We start from the raw sequence: 17541 nt of genomic DNA on the forward strand, positions 1-17541 counted from the left end.
TTGAATCACGTCCTCTCTTTGCTTGATCGCAGGCTACCTGGTGGTAGTAACAGTGATGACTTTGGACGGGTCCAGAGTTGGACTCGCCTCCCCAGCATCATACTGTGTAAGCCCCAGAGAACTGAGGCATCCCTAGGGAAAGCCGGTACCCAGGCACACTGTCAAGGCCCAGGGCTTTGGGGTTAATGACGAGGCTGCATGCCTGGGCCCTGGGATGATGTCCCTATCACCCCAGAGGTCAGACAGGGTGTTCCCGGATGGGCATTCCCTTTTCACTGAGATATAGACCTATTTGCATAGTGGGGTTGCTTCCTACCTGCCTCTTTCTCTCCCCCCAAAATTCTGTCCATGGACATGAGAGAAATGAAGCACATGAGAGAATTGGCTCAGTGAGCTTAGCCCAAAGTATGCTGGGGTGTTCAAACGTATTACCCACGTGGTCAGATAAGTTTGGGAAATATGAGCGCACACAAGCTTGCCTTTGTGTAGGATTTCTCACTACTGTGTCTTGTGGCTTCTCCAGGAAGGGGAGAGAGGGAGCAGACTTGGCCACAGAACCCTTTCTCATAGAGGATCTGCGGGACTAGGCTTCCCCAGAATATAACTTTGAGAAATGCTCGTCTAGGCTTTTCAGAGACTCCTGGAACATAATCACTTAGGGTTTGTCATTTATCACATGAAGGGGTTGTGGACAGAGAGGTCGTGACCTTGGCCCGAGATCCACCAGCTAAGGGCAAATCGTGACCAGCACACAGGCACTCCCGTCCATGCCAGGGCTCCCCTGGTTTCTTTCATAAATCTCAAAGGGCAGGGAGGGGAGTGAACGTCAGATAAGCGCCCACCCTCAAAAGGGATAATTCTAGAAACTCATTGCTAAGCTATAGGACCTACTATGTGCCAGCACTACACTAGGTGCTGTGCATACATAATCATCCCGCTCCATCCTTCTATCAACACACTGAGGTAGGTCTCTTATGTTCTCCCCCATTTTACAGTCAAGAAAACTGAGGCTTAGAGAGGTTCAGCTGTGTGATCCCTTTGAGTAAGGAAACTGCAGAGCCAAGATTTGGACCCAGGTTGGCCTGACTTCCTTTGAAACACATGGTCTCATTCAGTCCTCTCAGTAGCCATGCAAGATAAAAATGGTCCCCCCTCTACAGTCGAAGAAACCGGGGCTCAAAGAGGTTAAGAGACATAACAAGGTCCTGCAACCAGGGAGTGGGATAGCTGGCTGCAGGCTCTCCCGTACGGGGTCCTCCACCACGCGGTGCTCCTGCCAGGGCAAACGTGCCCGACGGCGATGCTGGTCTGGGTTCTCGTGTCTGCACTGACCGAAGGGACACAGCTGTGAGTGGAGAGAATCCCAGACTCGGGATGGGCTTGAACCTGTGGCTTAGGTGATACCTGTCTGCGCTTACCCAGCACCAAGCTGAGTTCTCCATCACTTTAAAAGAAGAGCCCAGGGAAATAGTTCCCTTTGCTTGACTGGCAAATCAAAACAACCACAATGCCTCTGTTTGACCTCCGCTAGTAGGAAGATTATTTGGCTAATTAGGTAAAAAGCCTTCTTGCACATGTACATATTTTAACCCTAATGAGCTGTCACCGGGAAAGTTTGCCCTTGGCCTGGTTCGCCAGCGGGTCTTTCCTTTCCTCAGTGGAAAAGACCAGTGAGGTAAACAGAACCTCGTTTCCATGGAAGCTCACTCTCTGGCCTTTTCTTTCCAGCAGTTGAAAGGTAATTACTTGATTTCTCTTTATTTTGGGGGGTTTCATAGAGCGGGGCTGTCGAGGCTTTTGATGGAGGATGGCCTCCTCTCTCACACCAGGCTATTTTAGGGAGCTTCGGTTGCATTTCTGTTGCCATCTTCCCTTCAGATCATTAGCTCTCAGGCAGCAGCGTCCGCCTTCTGGTCACTCCTGCTAATTAAAGTCTAACAGAGGAAAGGACTTACCCTGGAGAAAGTAGGATACACTGAGAAGCCAAAGAAATTCACCCAGAGATGGAAGCCTCCATCACCTTCCTCTCCGGACACAGACTATCACACCAAGACCCCACATCCACACCAGGGAGGGACACTAGCCCATCTGGCATTTTCTCACCTGAATCTTCGATGCCCCATTGTGGACCGTGTCAGAAATACAGCCAGCGTGGGCTGTTCTAATAACGCAAACAGCAGCCACTGTTTCCCGAGGGTTTGCTGCATGCCAAGCACTGAGCTGAAAGCTTTATATCTGTGGTCTCAGTGAATCCTCATGACAGCCTTGGGGTAGACTTATTATACCGATTATTCAGATGAGGAGGCCTGAGCACAGAGAGGTTAAGTAATTTGCCCAAGGTCACACAGCTACTAAGTGGCAAAGCCAGGATAAGAACATACCCATTACTGTTATTTCTTAGGGAGGGCTCTTGCGCTGCAACAGCATCCCCAGAAGAAATCACTCATGATAGGAAATGGACGGTAGACATTTCTCTGCCCCCTAGTGGTGGCTCTTTGTATTAAATTGAACTACGTAGGAGTGTGGAGTTAGTTGTCAGGGCCAATTAGAAAACCAAAACAATACACTAAAGAAGAAAGTCAACATAAAGCAGAACAAAAGAGTTCCAGTCTGAGGCAGAGCCAACTCCCATTTCAAATGACTCATGCCACTTTACCACATTCCTGAACCTTATAGAGACTTGGTGTCCTCGTCTGTAAAATGGGAATAATAGCGGTACATACCTCATAAAGTTGTTTTACTTGGGAATTTCTCAAACTGCTCTGTGAAATACTTGTTTTCAGTGAAAAAATTGTGTCAAAGACAAAGTTAAACACAGTTAAACAAGCTGATTTACTCTAGAATTTCTTTGAATCTTAATTATGCTAATATGTATTATAAATTTTCAGGAAGGAGCAGTGTTTCTTGACCCCAGAATCCTTTTCCTGGGATAATGCACGTTAACATCTATTTCTTGGGAACCCTTAGAGAAGGCTTTAATATAGGTCATACAGTCCCTGGTCTTGAAATAGGCATCAATAAATGCTAATCCTCTCTGTTTTGTGTCCAGATTATTCAAATAGCCATACCTGTTCTTGTTAGATTTAAGTTCCATGGAGGCAGGAACTGGGTCTGTCTTGTTCCTTTCTGTATTCCAGTATCATGCATAGCAAGACATTCCATAAAAATTAGATGAATGAATAAATGAACCAATGAATGAAGCTTTGTGTAGACCTAGCCTGCTCATCTTCACTGTTGGCATCCTCTGCTGTTTCTAATTGTATTTGGTGAGGCCAGTGGGAGAATTCACACACATCTGAGAAATTTCATAATGGGGATGGTTCTGTTGGGTTGTTTTCTCTTTTCAGTTTTAACCTCTGAGCACCGTATCTTCTGACAGAACCCCCCAACTTTAGCCCCTAACCGAATCATTTTGCTTCTTCTCAGTGAAGTAGTCAGATGTTTTCTTTGCATATGTATTTTGAACAGGATATTTCTGAGTGTTCCCAGTGGGTTTGCACCTGGGTATGAAGAAGTCTTGGGCTTCCAAGGGAATAGAATAAAAACAGTTCATTGGAGCTTAAACCCAACACTGAGGCTACCATGTTTCCCACGTGTGCCTATTAGCAAGTGGTGATGGAGGGACCACTGGTTAGTGGTGTGACCGCTCTCCAGTGGTTCTCTTTATTTATTTAGAACAGGATTTCCAACTCATGTTCTCTGGGCATTATGTAAAAATAAAAATTTAAGTTAAATAATAGTTGAGTTGGTCAAAATCTGACAGATTTCCTTACTGCTGAGCTTCTCAGAGATTTTGTGCATTTTGACACAGCATTTTCCAAACTTATCTAGCCATTCTTTTTTTTTTTTTTTTTTGCAGTATGCGGGCCTCTCACTGCTGTGGCCTCTCCCGTTGCGGAGCACAGGCTCCGGACGCGCAGGCCCAGCGGCCATGGCTCACGGGACCAGCCGCTCTGCGGCATGTGGGATCCTCCCGGCCCGGGGCACGAACCCGTGTCCCCTGCACCGGCAGGTGGACCCCCAACCACTGTGCCACCAGGGAAGCCCTCTAGCCATTCTTTTGGAGCCCTTCTGGATCCTTTCTTCTGGAGTCTCTAATAAGTGTGTTGCTCAGCAGAACACCCGTTTGGAAATGCTACTTTAGAATATATGACCAAAAGTAACAATCCCATCTTTATGATCTAGAAAATAGTCCTGCTCATCAAAACTGTGGGAAAGAGAAGATAAGGCAACTCCTGAATTGAACAGGGTGATAAAAATGCAGAGCATAAAGCCAGATAGATTTTTATGTTTTGTATAACAAACCCAAGAAAACAACTCATGATGCTTCAAAAATATGACCATAAATTGTCCAGTGTTCTTATTTACGTCATATTAGAAATAACTTATTTTCTATACCATTTCATAGCATAGATTAGATTCTTTTTTAAGCACGGAGCTGGGTTTTCATTTTCAAATTTCTGAATAAAATTCCATACTTTTCAGATTTCTGAATAAAAATGGCTTTTAAGAGAAAGGGACTTAAAAAACTCACATATTTCTGTATCTACTTTTTGTTGTGAGTTAATCTGTTCTGAAAAGAAGAATAGAGCACATCCCACTTGAATGTCACTGTTCCCTACTTATTAAACTTTTCTGTGAATAAAATAATTTATCAGGTACTGAACAAAGCAGACTCAATTACAGCTTGAAGTATAACGCTAGGCTTGCTTGGAAGTAAAGAGAGAACTTCAATTCCTAGAGCAGGGATCAGTAACTATGGCCCGCCACCTGTTGTACATAAAATTTTATTGGAACACAGCAGTGCTCATTCATTTATGTGTTGTCTGTGTCCGTTTTCACACCTCATTGGAAGATCTGAGTCACTGCAACAGAGATCTTATGGCCCTCAAAGCCTAGAGTGTTAATTATATGGACCTTCGTAGAAATATTTGCCAATGTCTTTCATAGATTTATAGAAAGATGGGAGAGGGATGATGGAGATTACATAACCAACCCCTTCATTCTGTGGATGGGAAAACTGACACTAGAGAAGTTAGGGAATTGTCTACCCATCAGAGAAGACAAAGATAGATTTCTTTTATTTTTTTTTAAGCCAGATGCAAATTTAATGTAGATGTGGCAAAAATCACCTGAGTGGGTAACTGTCTAACTGCAAATTTCACAAGCAGATTACGGATGGCCTCCCCTTGAAGCATACTCTGTGTAGTTTCTAATGCATGCATTTAATTAGTTAGGAGAAGGAGGCTTGCACCTACTTCCACTTTACTGCTTAATTTTTTAAATTAATTTTCATTAGAGTTTAGTTGCTTTACAATGTTGTGTTAGTTTCTGCTGTACAGCAGAGTGAATCAGCTATACGTATATATACATATATCCCCTCCTTTTTGGATTTCCTTCGCATTTAGGTCACCACAGAGCATTGAGTAGAGTTCCCTTTGTTATACAGTAGGTTCTCATTAGTTATCTGTTTTATACCTAGTAGTGTATATAAGATATCAACACCAGCTGAGAGGTAGCAGCCATCTGGACTACTGGTTGAAAAGGTCTCAGGGCTCAGAGAGAAAGGATGCAATTATTAACTAATCATCCACGGTCCAGAGGTGGGAGAGCAGCAGGATATATGCCATGTAGGCGCTATGGATGCGGACTTATGTCTGCTCGGTACAGTACTAACAGTTATATTACCATCTCCTTCCTTGTATGTCTGCCCTGTAAACACTTCTTCGCTGGACCCCAAAACAGGAGTGCTGCATCAGGCCCTCGTTAGAAGCACTGCTGCCTAGAAGTTCAGAGGAGGTTCTTATTCAAGTGCATTTAGATGTCTTGCTTAGCAACAGCCTGCCTACCACATCACATTCTCCTTAAAAGGATTTAACTTGGGATTTCCCTCAAACTGGATTTGTGTGTCACACGATTCTTACGTTTTAGTGGAATAGGTCTATGGGGGCACCGAGTAGTCTGGGTGTGAAGTCATGAGTTCCTTGGCTTTTGTCACCCAAACTGAAAGTCTCCACATTTGTGCTTTTGTGCAGCTGGACAATCCAGATGAGCAAGCAGCCCAGATCAGACGAGAGCTGGATGGACGTCTCCAAATGGCAGACCAAATAGCCAGGGTAAGGAAACTCTGGGGACATGTGCTGGGGGACCGGGCCAAAGTCCCACACCGGAAGTGCACTGATCATTAAGGGCTGTGGAAAGATAAAACTGAGAATTTTATCTTCTCAGGAAGATGAGGATAATCACCTGGTAGGGTCCTCAACCCTTCTTTCTCAGGGCAAGTGTCCTCGACACAGCTCATGTATTTCCTATCCTCCAGTCAATACTCAAACTCCAGCCTCACCTTTCTTCTGAGTCCCAGACTTACATTTCCATCTGTCTGTCGAGCACTTCCACGTGGCCAGTCCCCTGCATTTCAGGTTGGATGTGTTCCAAATCTTACTGCCTATCGTCTTCCTCCCGCCGAGTACACACGCCTGCATAGACTCCTCCTCACGTGGCCTCCACGCAGTTACTACGGATGAAACCTCCCAATCATTGTCAATTTCTCCTTCCTTCCCAGAACACTCCACACTCCGTCTGCCACCTGGCTGCTTGATTCTGCCTCCCAAATGTGGGTCAGATCCCTTTACTGGTTTCCAGCACCTCTGCTAGTGCTTTGATTCAGGCCCCTCATCTTCCACGCCTGGATCTTACAATAGCCTCCTAATGGGTATATCCCTGGCTTCACTCCCTCCCTGTCTCCTGTCCATCCTGCATGTAATCATCATTCTAAACCTCATATATGAACATCTCATAACAGAGCCTCAAAATCCTTCAATAGAATCCTCCAGTGTCCCCAGAACAAAATCTCACTGCTTTAGAATGATATTCAAGGCTCTTAATCCACAGACCATATCCTTCTTTATTGGCCTCACCTCCCACAACTTTCCCACCAGAGCTCCCCATTCCAGCTATACAGAGTGTCTCCCTCTGGATATCCCAGGCCCTTTCCAACCTCAGTGCCTTTGTACCCACTAGTGTTTCAGTGTGGAATGACCTTTCTCCTCTCCTCCACTTAGCAAGCTCTCCTACTCAGCCTTCAGTCCTCAACTGAAAACCGCTTCTCTAAAACCTGAGCTCATCCTCCCCACTTTGTGCTTTCTTCTTGCCACGTGTAAACCTTTATTATGACAGTTCATTGAATGGTGACTATTCATTTACATGTCTGAGTCTCCCAGTAGATGGGATCGCTCTAGGGTTGGGATGTCTCCCTGTTGAGGATTGGGAGCCTAAGCATTATCTCCTATTCTTTTTTTTTTTTTTTTTTTTTGCGGTACGCGGGCCTCTTGTGGCCTCTCCCATTGTGGAGCACAGGCTCCGGATGCGCAGGCTCAGCGGCCATGGCTCACGGGCCCAGCCACTCCGCGGCACGTGGGATCTTCCCGGACTGGGGCACGAACCTGTGTCCCCTGCATCGGCAGGCAGACTCTCAACCACTGCGCCACCAGGGAAGCCCCTATCTCCTATTCTTACTGTTCTACCATTGGTGTTAACAGTAATCGTGCTAGTGGCATTTCTTGAGCACTGACTCTGTATCAAGCATGTTACATGCTTTACATATGCCATCTCATTCCATCCTCCAAACAGTTCTATAAGGGCATTTCAGTTATTCTCGTTTTAGAGATGGGAAAATCTAGGCTGAACATCAGAGGTACTAGTTAAGAGGCTACAATGGACCCTTCGCTCAAGTCTAAGTATTAGGACTGGGCTCACCCTACGTGCAAAATTTAAAAATGGGGGTCGGGGTGTGGGGGAGGATGAGCACAGGGTGGAGCTTGGTGTTCAGCCTTCCTCTCTATGGAAAGAAGTGTCTCAGGATTTGTACACGTGGAAAAGAATTCTACTGGAAGAGAAACCGAAGAGAGACTCCAAGAAGCAGGAAAATCCCCTTTTGTGCTCAAGCAGTTGTGTTGAAACGTTTTGCATCTTGTTTTTGGACACCTTCAAAGTTTATGGTCGGGTCAGTCTGGTGGCTAAAAGTAGTATGTAGTTCTCTGGCTAAAGGTAGTGTAAAAGGCTCTTATGTTTGAAAATCCTGCTTAATGTGGGAGTAAACATCAATAAGGCTTCAGAATGTACTTCTCTAAATTCAGCACCTCCTCAGCAGATTATCCAGAAAATAGAGGTCATTTGGTGCATGACCTGCCCTTAGGCAACTATTATATCCCCAACTAATAAGTATTCGTGCCACTTACAGAAAATTTTACACACACACACACTTCAAAAACAAGCTCATGGCACCTTTATTTTAGTTGTCTTGTTTACTTTTAAGTCTTAACATAATTTTAGAAACTTGCGTAAGCTAATTTTAATTATTAAAAGACCATGGGTGAACAACCGTTACACAGTGCGCCAAGTTGCTCATCTCTGAACAGTAGATCAAAGAACTCTCCCGCGGAGCTTCAAGATGGCGGAAGAGTAAGATGCGGGGATCACCTTCCTCCCCACAAATACATCAGAAATACCTCTACATGTGGAACAACTCCTACAGAACACCTACTGAACGCTGGCAGAAAACCTCAGACCCCCGAAAAGGCAAGAAACTCCCCACGTACCTGGGTAGGGCAAGAGAAAAAAGAAAAAACAGAGACGAAAGAATAGGGACCGGGACCCACACCAGAGGGAGGGAGCTGTGAAGGAGGAAAGGTTTCCACAACACTAGAAGCCCCTTCGCGGGCGGAGACTGCGGGTGGCGGAGGCGGGGAGCTTCGGGGCCTCGGAGGAGAGCACAGCAACAGGGGTGTGGAGGGCAAAGCGGAGAGATTCCCGCACAGAGGACCGGGGCCGACCGGCACTCACCAGCCCGAGAGGCTTGTCTGCTCAGCCACCGGGGCGGGCGGGGCTGGGAGCTGAGGCTCGGGCTTCGGTCAGAGCGCAGGGAGAGGACTGGGGTTGGCGGCGTGAACACAGCCTGAAGGGGGCTAGTGCGCCACGGCTAGCCGGGAGGGAGTCCGGGAAAAGGTCTGGAGCTGCCGAAGAGGCAAGAGACTTTTTCTTGCCTCTTTGTTTCCTGGTGCGTGAGGAGAGGGGATTAAGAGCGCTGCTTAAAGGAGTTCCAGAGACAGGCGCGAGCCGCGGCTAAAAGCGCGGACCCCAGAGACGGGCGTGGGACGCTGGGGCTGCTGCTGCTGCCACCAAGAAGCCTGTGTACGAGCACAGGTCACTCTCCACACCTCCACTCCCGGGAGCCTGTGCAGCCCGCCACTGCCAGGGTCCTGGGATCCAGGGACAACTTCCCAGGGAGAACGCACGGTGTGCCTCAGGCTAGTACAACGTCATGCCGGCCTCTGCCGCGCCCCCCGCCCACCCCGGCCAGAGCCCGAATCAGCTGCTCCTTTAACCCTGTCCTATCTGGGTGGGAACAGACGCCCTCAGGCGACCTAGCAGAGGCAGGTCCAAATCCAAAGCTGACCCTCGGGAGCTGTGAGAACAAAGAAGAGAAAGGGAAATCTCTCCCAGCAGCCTTAGGAGCAGAGGATTAAATCTCCACAATCAACTTGATGTACCCTGCATCTGTGGAATACCTGAATAGACAATGAATCATCCCAAATTGAGGAGGTGGACTTTGGGAGCAACAATATATATATATATTTTTTTTTTTTCCCTTTTTCTCTTTTTCTGAGTTTGTATGTGTATGCTTCTGTGTGTGATTCTGTCGGTATAACTTTGCTTTTACCATTTGTCCTAGGGTTCTGTCTGTCCTTTTTTTTTTCTTTTTTACTTATTAAAAATTTTTTCTTAATAATTATTTTTTACTTTAATGACTTTATTTTATTTTTACTTTATTTTATCTTCTTCTTTCTTTCTTTCTTTTTTTTCCCCCTTTTATTCTGAGCTGTGTGGATGAAAGGCTCTTGGTGCTCCAGCCAGGCATCAGGGCTGTGCCTCTGAGGTGGGAGAGCCAAGTTCAGAGACCTCCCAGCTCCACGTTATATCAAACGGCAAAAATCTCCCAGAGATCTCCATCTCAACACCAAAACCCAGCTCCACACAACAGCCAGCAAGCTACAGTGCTGGACACTTTATGCCAAACAAGTAGAAAGACAGGAACACAACCCCATCCATCAGCAGAGAGGCTGCCTGAAATCACAATAAGGCCACAGACACACCAAAACACACCACCAGATGTGGACCTGCCCACCAAAAAGACAAGATCCAGCCTCATCCACTGGAACACAGCAGTAGTCCCCTCCACCAGGAAGCCTACACAACCCACTGAACCAACCTTAGCCCCTGGGGACAGACACCAAAAACAGTGGGAACTATGAACCTGCAGCCTGAAAAAAGGAGACCCCAAACACAATAAGTTAAGCAAAATGAGAAGACAGAGAAACACACAGCAGATGAAGGAGCAAGGCAAAAACCCACCAGACCTAACAAATAAGAGGAAATAGGCAGTCTACCTGAAAAAGAATTCAGAATAATGATAATAAAGATGATCCAAAATCTTGGAAATAGAATGGAGAAAATACAAGAAACGTTGAACAAGGACCTAGAAGAACCAAAGAGCAAACAAACAATGATGAACAACAAAATAAATGAAATTAAAAATTCTCTAGAGGGATCAATAGCAGAATAACTGAGGCAGAAAAACGGATAAGTGACCTGGAAGATAAAATAGTGGAAATAACTACTGCAGAGCAGAATAAAGAATGAAAAGAATTGAGGACAATCTCAGAGACCTCTGGGACAACATTAAATGCACCAACATTCAAATTATAGGGGTCCCAGACGAAGAAGAGAAAAAGAAATGGACTGAGAAAATATTTGAAAAAATTATAGTTAAAAACTTCCCTAATATGGGAAAGGAAATAGTTAATCAAGTCCAGGAAGCACAGAGAGTCCCATACAGGATAAATCTTAGGAGAAACACGTCAAGACACATATTGATCACACTATCAAAAATTAAATACAAGGGGGCTTCCCTGGTGGCGCAGTGGTTGAGAGTCTGCCCGCCGACGCAGGGGACATGGGTTCGTGCCCCAGTCTGGGAAGATCCCACATGCCGCGGAGCGGCTGGGCCCGTGAGCCATGGCCACGGAGCCTGCACGTCCGGAGCCTGTGCTCCGCAATGGGAGAGGCGACAACAGTGAGAGGCCTGCGTACTGCAAAAAAATTAATAATAATAATAATTAAATACAGGGACTTCCCTGGTGGCACAGTGGTTGGGAATTTGTCTGTCAATGCAGAGGACATGGGTTCGATCCCTGGTCCGGGAAGATCCCACATGCCACAGAGCAACTAAGCCCGTGTGCCACAACTGCTGAGCCTGCGATCTGGAGCCTGTGAGCCACAACTACTGAGCCCACATGCCTAGAGCCCATGCTCCGCAACAGAAGAAGCCACCACAATGAGAAGCCCGCGCACCGCAGTGAAGAGTAGCCCCTGCTTGCCACAACTAGAGAAAGCCCTCGCACAGCAATGAAGACCCAGCTCAGCCATAAATAAATAAACATACAAACACTCTTACTTTAAAAAAAATTAAATGTAAAGAAAAAATATTAAAAGCAGCAAGGGAAAAACAACAAATAATACACAAGGGAATCCCCATAAAGTTAACAGCTGATCTTTCAGCAGAAACTCTGCACGCAAGAAGGGACTGGCAGGACAAATTTAAAGTGATGAAGGAGAAAAACCTGCAACCAAGATTACTCTACCCAGCAAGGATCTCATTCAGATTTGACAGAGAAATTAAAACCTTTACAGACAAACAAAAGCTAAGAGAATTCAGCATCACCAAACCAGCTCTACAACAAGTGCTAAAGGAACTTCTCTAGGCAGGAAACACAAGAGAAGGAAAAGACCTACAATAACAAACCCAAAACAATTAAGAAAATGGTAATAGGAACATACATATCGATAATTACCTTGAATGTAAATGGATTAAATGCTCCAACCAAAAGACATAGATTGGCTGAATGGATACAAAAACAAGACCCGTATATATGCTGTCTACAAGAGACCCACTTCAGACCTAGGGACACATACAGACTGAAAGTGAGGGGATGGAAAAAGATATTCCATGCAAATGGAAATCAAAAGAAAGCTGGAGTAGCAGTTCTCATATCAGACAAAATAGACTTTAAAACAAAGACTATTACAAGAGACAAAGAAGGACACTACATAATGATCAAGGGATCAATCCAAAGAGAAGATATAGTAATTGTAAATATTTATGCACCCAACATAGGAGCACCTCAGTACATAAGGCAAACACTAACAGCCATAAAAGGGGAAATCGACAGGGACACAATCATAGTAGGGGACTTTAACACCCCACTTTAACCAATGGACAGATCATCCAAAATGAAAATAAATAAGGAAACACAAGCTTTAAATGATATATTAAACAAGTTGGACTTAATTGATATTTATAGGACATTTCATCCAAAAACAACAGAATACGCATTCTTCTCAAATGCTCATGGAACATTCTCCAGGACAGATCTTATCTTGGATCACAAATCAAACCTTGGTAAATTTAAGAAAATTGAAATCATATCAAGTATCTTTTCTGAACACAACGCTATGAGACTAGATATCAATTACAGGAAAAAATCTGTAAAAAACACGAACACATGGAGGCTAAACAACACAGTACTTAATAACCAAGAGATCACTGAAGAAATCAAAGAGGAAATCAAAAAATACCTAGAAACAAATGACAATGAAACATGACGACCCAAAATCTATGGGATACAGCAAAAGCAGTTTGAAGAGGGAAGTTTATAGCAATACAATCCTACCTTAAGAAACAAGAAACATCTCAAATAAACAACCTAACCTTACACCTAAAGCAATTAGAGAAAGAAGAACAAAAAAACCCCAAACTTGGGCAGAAGGAAAGAAATCATAAAGATCAGATCAGAAATGAAAAAGAAATGAAGGAAACGATAGCAAAGATCAGTAAAACTAAAAGCTTGTTCTTTGAGGAGATAAACAAAATTGATAAACCATTAACCAGACTCATGAACAAGAAAAGGGAGAAGACGACTCAAATCAACAGAATTAGAAATGAAAAAGGAGAAGTAACAACTGAAACTGCAGAAATACAAAGGATCATGAGAGATTACTACAAGCAACTCTATGCCAATAAAATGGACAACCTGGAACAAATGGACAAATTCTTAGAAATGCACAACCTTCCAAGACTGAACCAGGAAGAAATAGAAAATATGAACAGACCAATCACAAGCACTGAAATTGAAACCGTGATTAAAAATCTTCCAACAAACAAAAGCCCAGGACCAGATGGCTTCACAGGCGAATTCTATCAAACATTTAGAGAAGAGTTAACACCTATCCTTCTCAAACTCTTCCAAAATATAGCAGTGGGAGGAACACTCCCAAACTCATTCTACGAGGCCACCATCACCCTGATACCAAAACCAGACAAAGATGTCACAAAGAAAGAAAACTACAGGCCAATATCACTGATGAACATAGATGTAAAAATCCCCCAAAAATACTAGCAAACAGAATCCAGCAGCACATTAAAAGGCTCATACACCATGATCAAGTGGGATTTATCTCAGGAATGCAAGGATTCTTCAATATAAGCAAATCAATCGATGTGATACACCATATTAACAAATTGAAGGAGAAAAACCATATGATTATCTCAATAGATGCAGAGAAAGCTTTCGACAGCTCAACACCCATTTATGATAAAAAACACTCCAGAAAGTAGGCATAGAGGGAACTTTCCTCAACATAATAAAGGCCATATATGGCAAACTACAGCCAACATCGTCCTCCATGGTGAAAAAGTGAAACCATTTCCACTAACATCAGGAACAAGACAAGGTTGCCCATTCTCACCACTATTATTCAACATAGTTTTGGAAGTTTTAGCCACAGCAGTCAGAGAAGAAAGAGAAATGAAAGGAATCCAAATCAGAAAAGAAGAAGTAAAGCTGTCACTGTTTGCAGATGACATGATACTATACATAGAGAATCCTAAAGATGCTATCAGAAAACTACTAGAGCTAATCAATGAATTTGGTAAAGTAACAGGATACAAAATTAATGCACAGAAATCTAGCATTCCTATACACTAATGATGAAAAATCTGAAAGTGAAATTAAGAAAACTCTCCCATTTACCATTGCAACCAAAAGAATAAAATATCTAGGAATAAACCTACCTAAGGAGACAAAAGACCTGTATGCAGAAAATTATAAGACACTGATGAAAGAAATTAATGATGATACAGATAGATGGAGAGATATACCATGTTCTTGGACTGGAAGAATCAACATTGTGAAAATGACTATACTACCCAAAGCAATCTACAGATTCAATGCAGTCCGTATCAAACTACCACTGACATTTTTCACAGAACTAGAACAAAAAATTTCACAATTTGTATGGAAACACAAAAGACCCCGAATAGCCAAAGCAATCTTGAGAAAGAAAAACGGAGCTGGAGGAATCCGGCTCCCTGACTTCAGACTATACTACAAAGATAACAGTAATCAAGACAATATGGTACTGGCACAAAAACAGAAATATAGATCAATGGAACAGGATCGAAAGCCCAGAGATAAACCCATGCACATATGGTCACCTTATCTTTGATAAAGGAGACAAGAATATACAGTGGAGAAAAGACAGCCTCTTCAATAAGGGGTGCTGGGAAGACTGGACAGCTACATGTAAAAGAATGAAATTAGAACACTCCCTAACACCATACACAAAAATAAACTGAAAGTGGATTAAAGACCTAAATGTAAGGCCAGACACTATAAAACTCTTAGAGGAAAACATAGGCAGAACACTCTATGACATAAATCACAGCAAGATCCTTTTTGACCCACCTCTTAGAGGAAAGGAAATAAAAACAAAAATAAACAAATGGAGCCTAATGAAGCTTAAAAGCTTTTGCACAGCAAAGGAAACCATAAAAAAGGCAAAAAGACAACCCTCAGAATGGGAGAAAATATTTGCAAATGAAGCAACTGACAAAGGATTAATCTCCAAAATTGACAAGCAGCTCATGCAGCTCAATATCAAAAAAAAAACAACCCAATCCAAAAATGGGCAGAAGACCTAAATAGATATTTCTCCAAAGAAGATATACAGATTGCCAACAGACACATGAAAGAATGCTCAACATCATTAATCATTAGAAAAATGGAAATCAAAACTACAATGAGATACCATCTCACACCAGTCAGAATGGCCATCATCAAAAAATCTACAAACAATAAATGCTGGAGAGGGTGTGGAGAAAAGGGAACCCTCTTGCACTGTTGGTTGGAATGTAAATTGATATAGCCACTATGGAGAACAGTATGGAGGTTCCTTTAAAAACTAAAAATAGAACTACCATACGACCCAGCAATCCCACTACTGGGCATATACCCTGAGAAAACCATAATTCAAAATGACACATGCACCCCAATGTTCATTGCAGCTCTATTTACAATAGCCAGGACATGGAAGCAACCTAAGTGTCCATCAACAGATGAGTGGATAAAGAAGATGTGGCACATATATACAATGAAATATTACTCAGCCATAAAAGGAAATGAAATTGAGTTATTTGTAGTGATGTGGATGGACCTAGAGCCTGTCATACAGAGTGAAGTAAGTCAGAAAGAGAAAAACAAATACCGTATGCTAACACATATATATGGAATCTAAAAAAAAAAAAAAAAAAGGTCATGAAGAATCTAGAGGCAAGTCGAGAATAAAGATGCAGACCTACTAGAGAATGGACTTTAGGTTACAGGGAAGGGGAATGGTAAGCTGGGACAAAGTGAGAGAGCTGTGTGGACATAATATACACTACCAAACGTAAAATAGATAGCTAGTGGGAAGCTGATGCTCAGTGCTTTGTGACCACCTAGAGGGGTGGGATAGGGAGGGTCGAAGGGAGGGAGCCGCAAGGGGGAAGAGATATGGGACATATGTATATGTATAATTGATTCACTTTGTTATAATGCAGAAACTAACACACCATTGTAAAGCAATTATACTCCAATAAAGATGTTAAAAAAAACCAAAGAACTCTCTCCCTTGGCCCACACCACTGGGTATTTTGATACCTAATAGGATGTTTCTGACAACTTAGAACTAGACTTTCTTGGACAATGAAATAGGCAACTAAAGTAAATCTTGGTCAAAGTATATGGAGAGTATATTTCAAAGTATATGGAGGGTATATTTAAACATTCAGGAGGATTTCTATGAGAATCTGCCCACTACTATCTCCTGTTCTCCTGGAAATTGCCTGTCTTCTTTTACAATATTCATTCATGCCAATGTCCCCCTTGCCACAGTTACTTGGTTCTGGAAGTGGACTCCTCACCCACGTGGAACCAATCACATCTCCCAGCCTGCCCCGGCCATTAGTGATTGGTCCAGAAATGGATGCAACTAAACTGGTCCAGAAATGGATGCAACTAAACCAATGAACCCCTTCACTGGGACCTGTGGACTGTAGGCCAACAGAGCTGTGTCTTGTAGTGGTAGAAAGATGTCTGCAGCCATGTTCATTTCTTCAGTGTAGGGGAAGGAAGATAAAAGAGTGAAGCTCACATACATACAAAGATAAACAGAATATACTGAGATCCTCAGGGTGTTCAAGCCACTGGATCTACTTCTTCCTGACCATCAACTGTGTAACTTTTTCCTTCAGTTTAGTTGGATTCCAAGAAAAGGAAATTCTACTTCTGCTTAAACCATCCTGGCTAATACTGAGGAAGAGTGAGAAGTATCTCATCTACTAAAAATTAAATATCAAGTTTTCAGATACAGGCTAGTTCCTGAAAAGATATTGAAACAAAGCACCCATGCTTATCTTCTTTTAGCATGCCCTGATTTTTCTATTTGTAGCATCACAGTGAATTTTATTGAGGGTGTGCAATTCAACCCATATGGCTGAACATCAGCTCCTGTAAATATCATAACCAGAAATTCCTGGAGATAGATGTCATCCATCATACATAATTCACTGTGTTCTCTGAATTATAAGATGGGTAGAGTGTCTTGATTGCAAATTAGAAGCACCAACTCAAGGAAGCTTTTAAAAGAGGGGATTGATTCTAGGGATCAAGGAATGTCTCACAGAGCCCATGGGCAAGGTACAGCCAAGACCTAGGAAGGGAGTGGAGCCAGGGGCCACCAAGTGGTCAGGACTTTCCCCCTTCCCTTGAGTCTGTGTGTCCCATTCATTATTCCTTCTTTCTCTGCAAACCATCTTTCTTTGCTTCTCAGATGGGAAACATGGCTGTTCCACAGTTCTCCGTGTTTCCAGGATGGCCAAATGGGAAACCATTCAGCCAGTCAACCTCTCTCTCAAATCTTTTTCCCAATCTCCTCTTTCCGCTTTTCTCACTACCCTCTCACATTCACAATTTCAAGACTCAGGCTTCTGACTGGCCCCGCTTAGTTCAAGGGCCAACCCCTAGAGCAATCGATCAGTCCACCGTGGAAAGGGGGTGAGGGTCTCAGTGAACACGTGGATGCTAGAGATACATCACTGAGGGAGAG

General features: G+C 43.4%; 1 protein-coding gene across 11 annotated transcripts in view; it reads left to right on the forward strand.

The window, feature by feature from the left end:
• The window catches only part of CADPS (calcium dependent secretion activator), a 485320-nt gene that overhangs the window by 212407 nt on the left and 255372 nt on the right, over nt 1–17541 (forward strand). For all 11 annotated transcript variants that reach the window (XM_082638330.1, XM_082638328.1, XM_082638325.1 and 8 more), the window contains exon 4: nt 6036–6116. In XM_082638330.1, the coding sequence (XP_082494456.1) occupies nt 6036–6116 (81 nt within the window). The remainder of the gene's footprint in view (nt 1–6035; nt 6117–17541) is intronic.

This window comes from Mesoplodon mirus, assembly GCF_964341445.2.
Source record: "Mesoplodon mirus genome assembly, chromosome: 12".
Taxonomy (NCBI): domain Eukaryota; kingdom Metazoa; phylum Chordata; class Mammalia; order Artiodactyla; family Ziphiidae; genus Mesoplodon; species Mesoplodon mirus.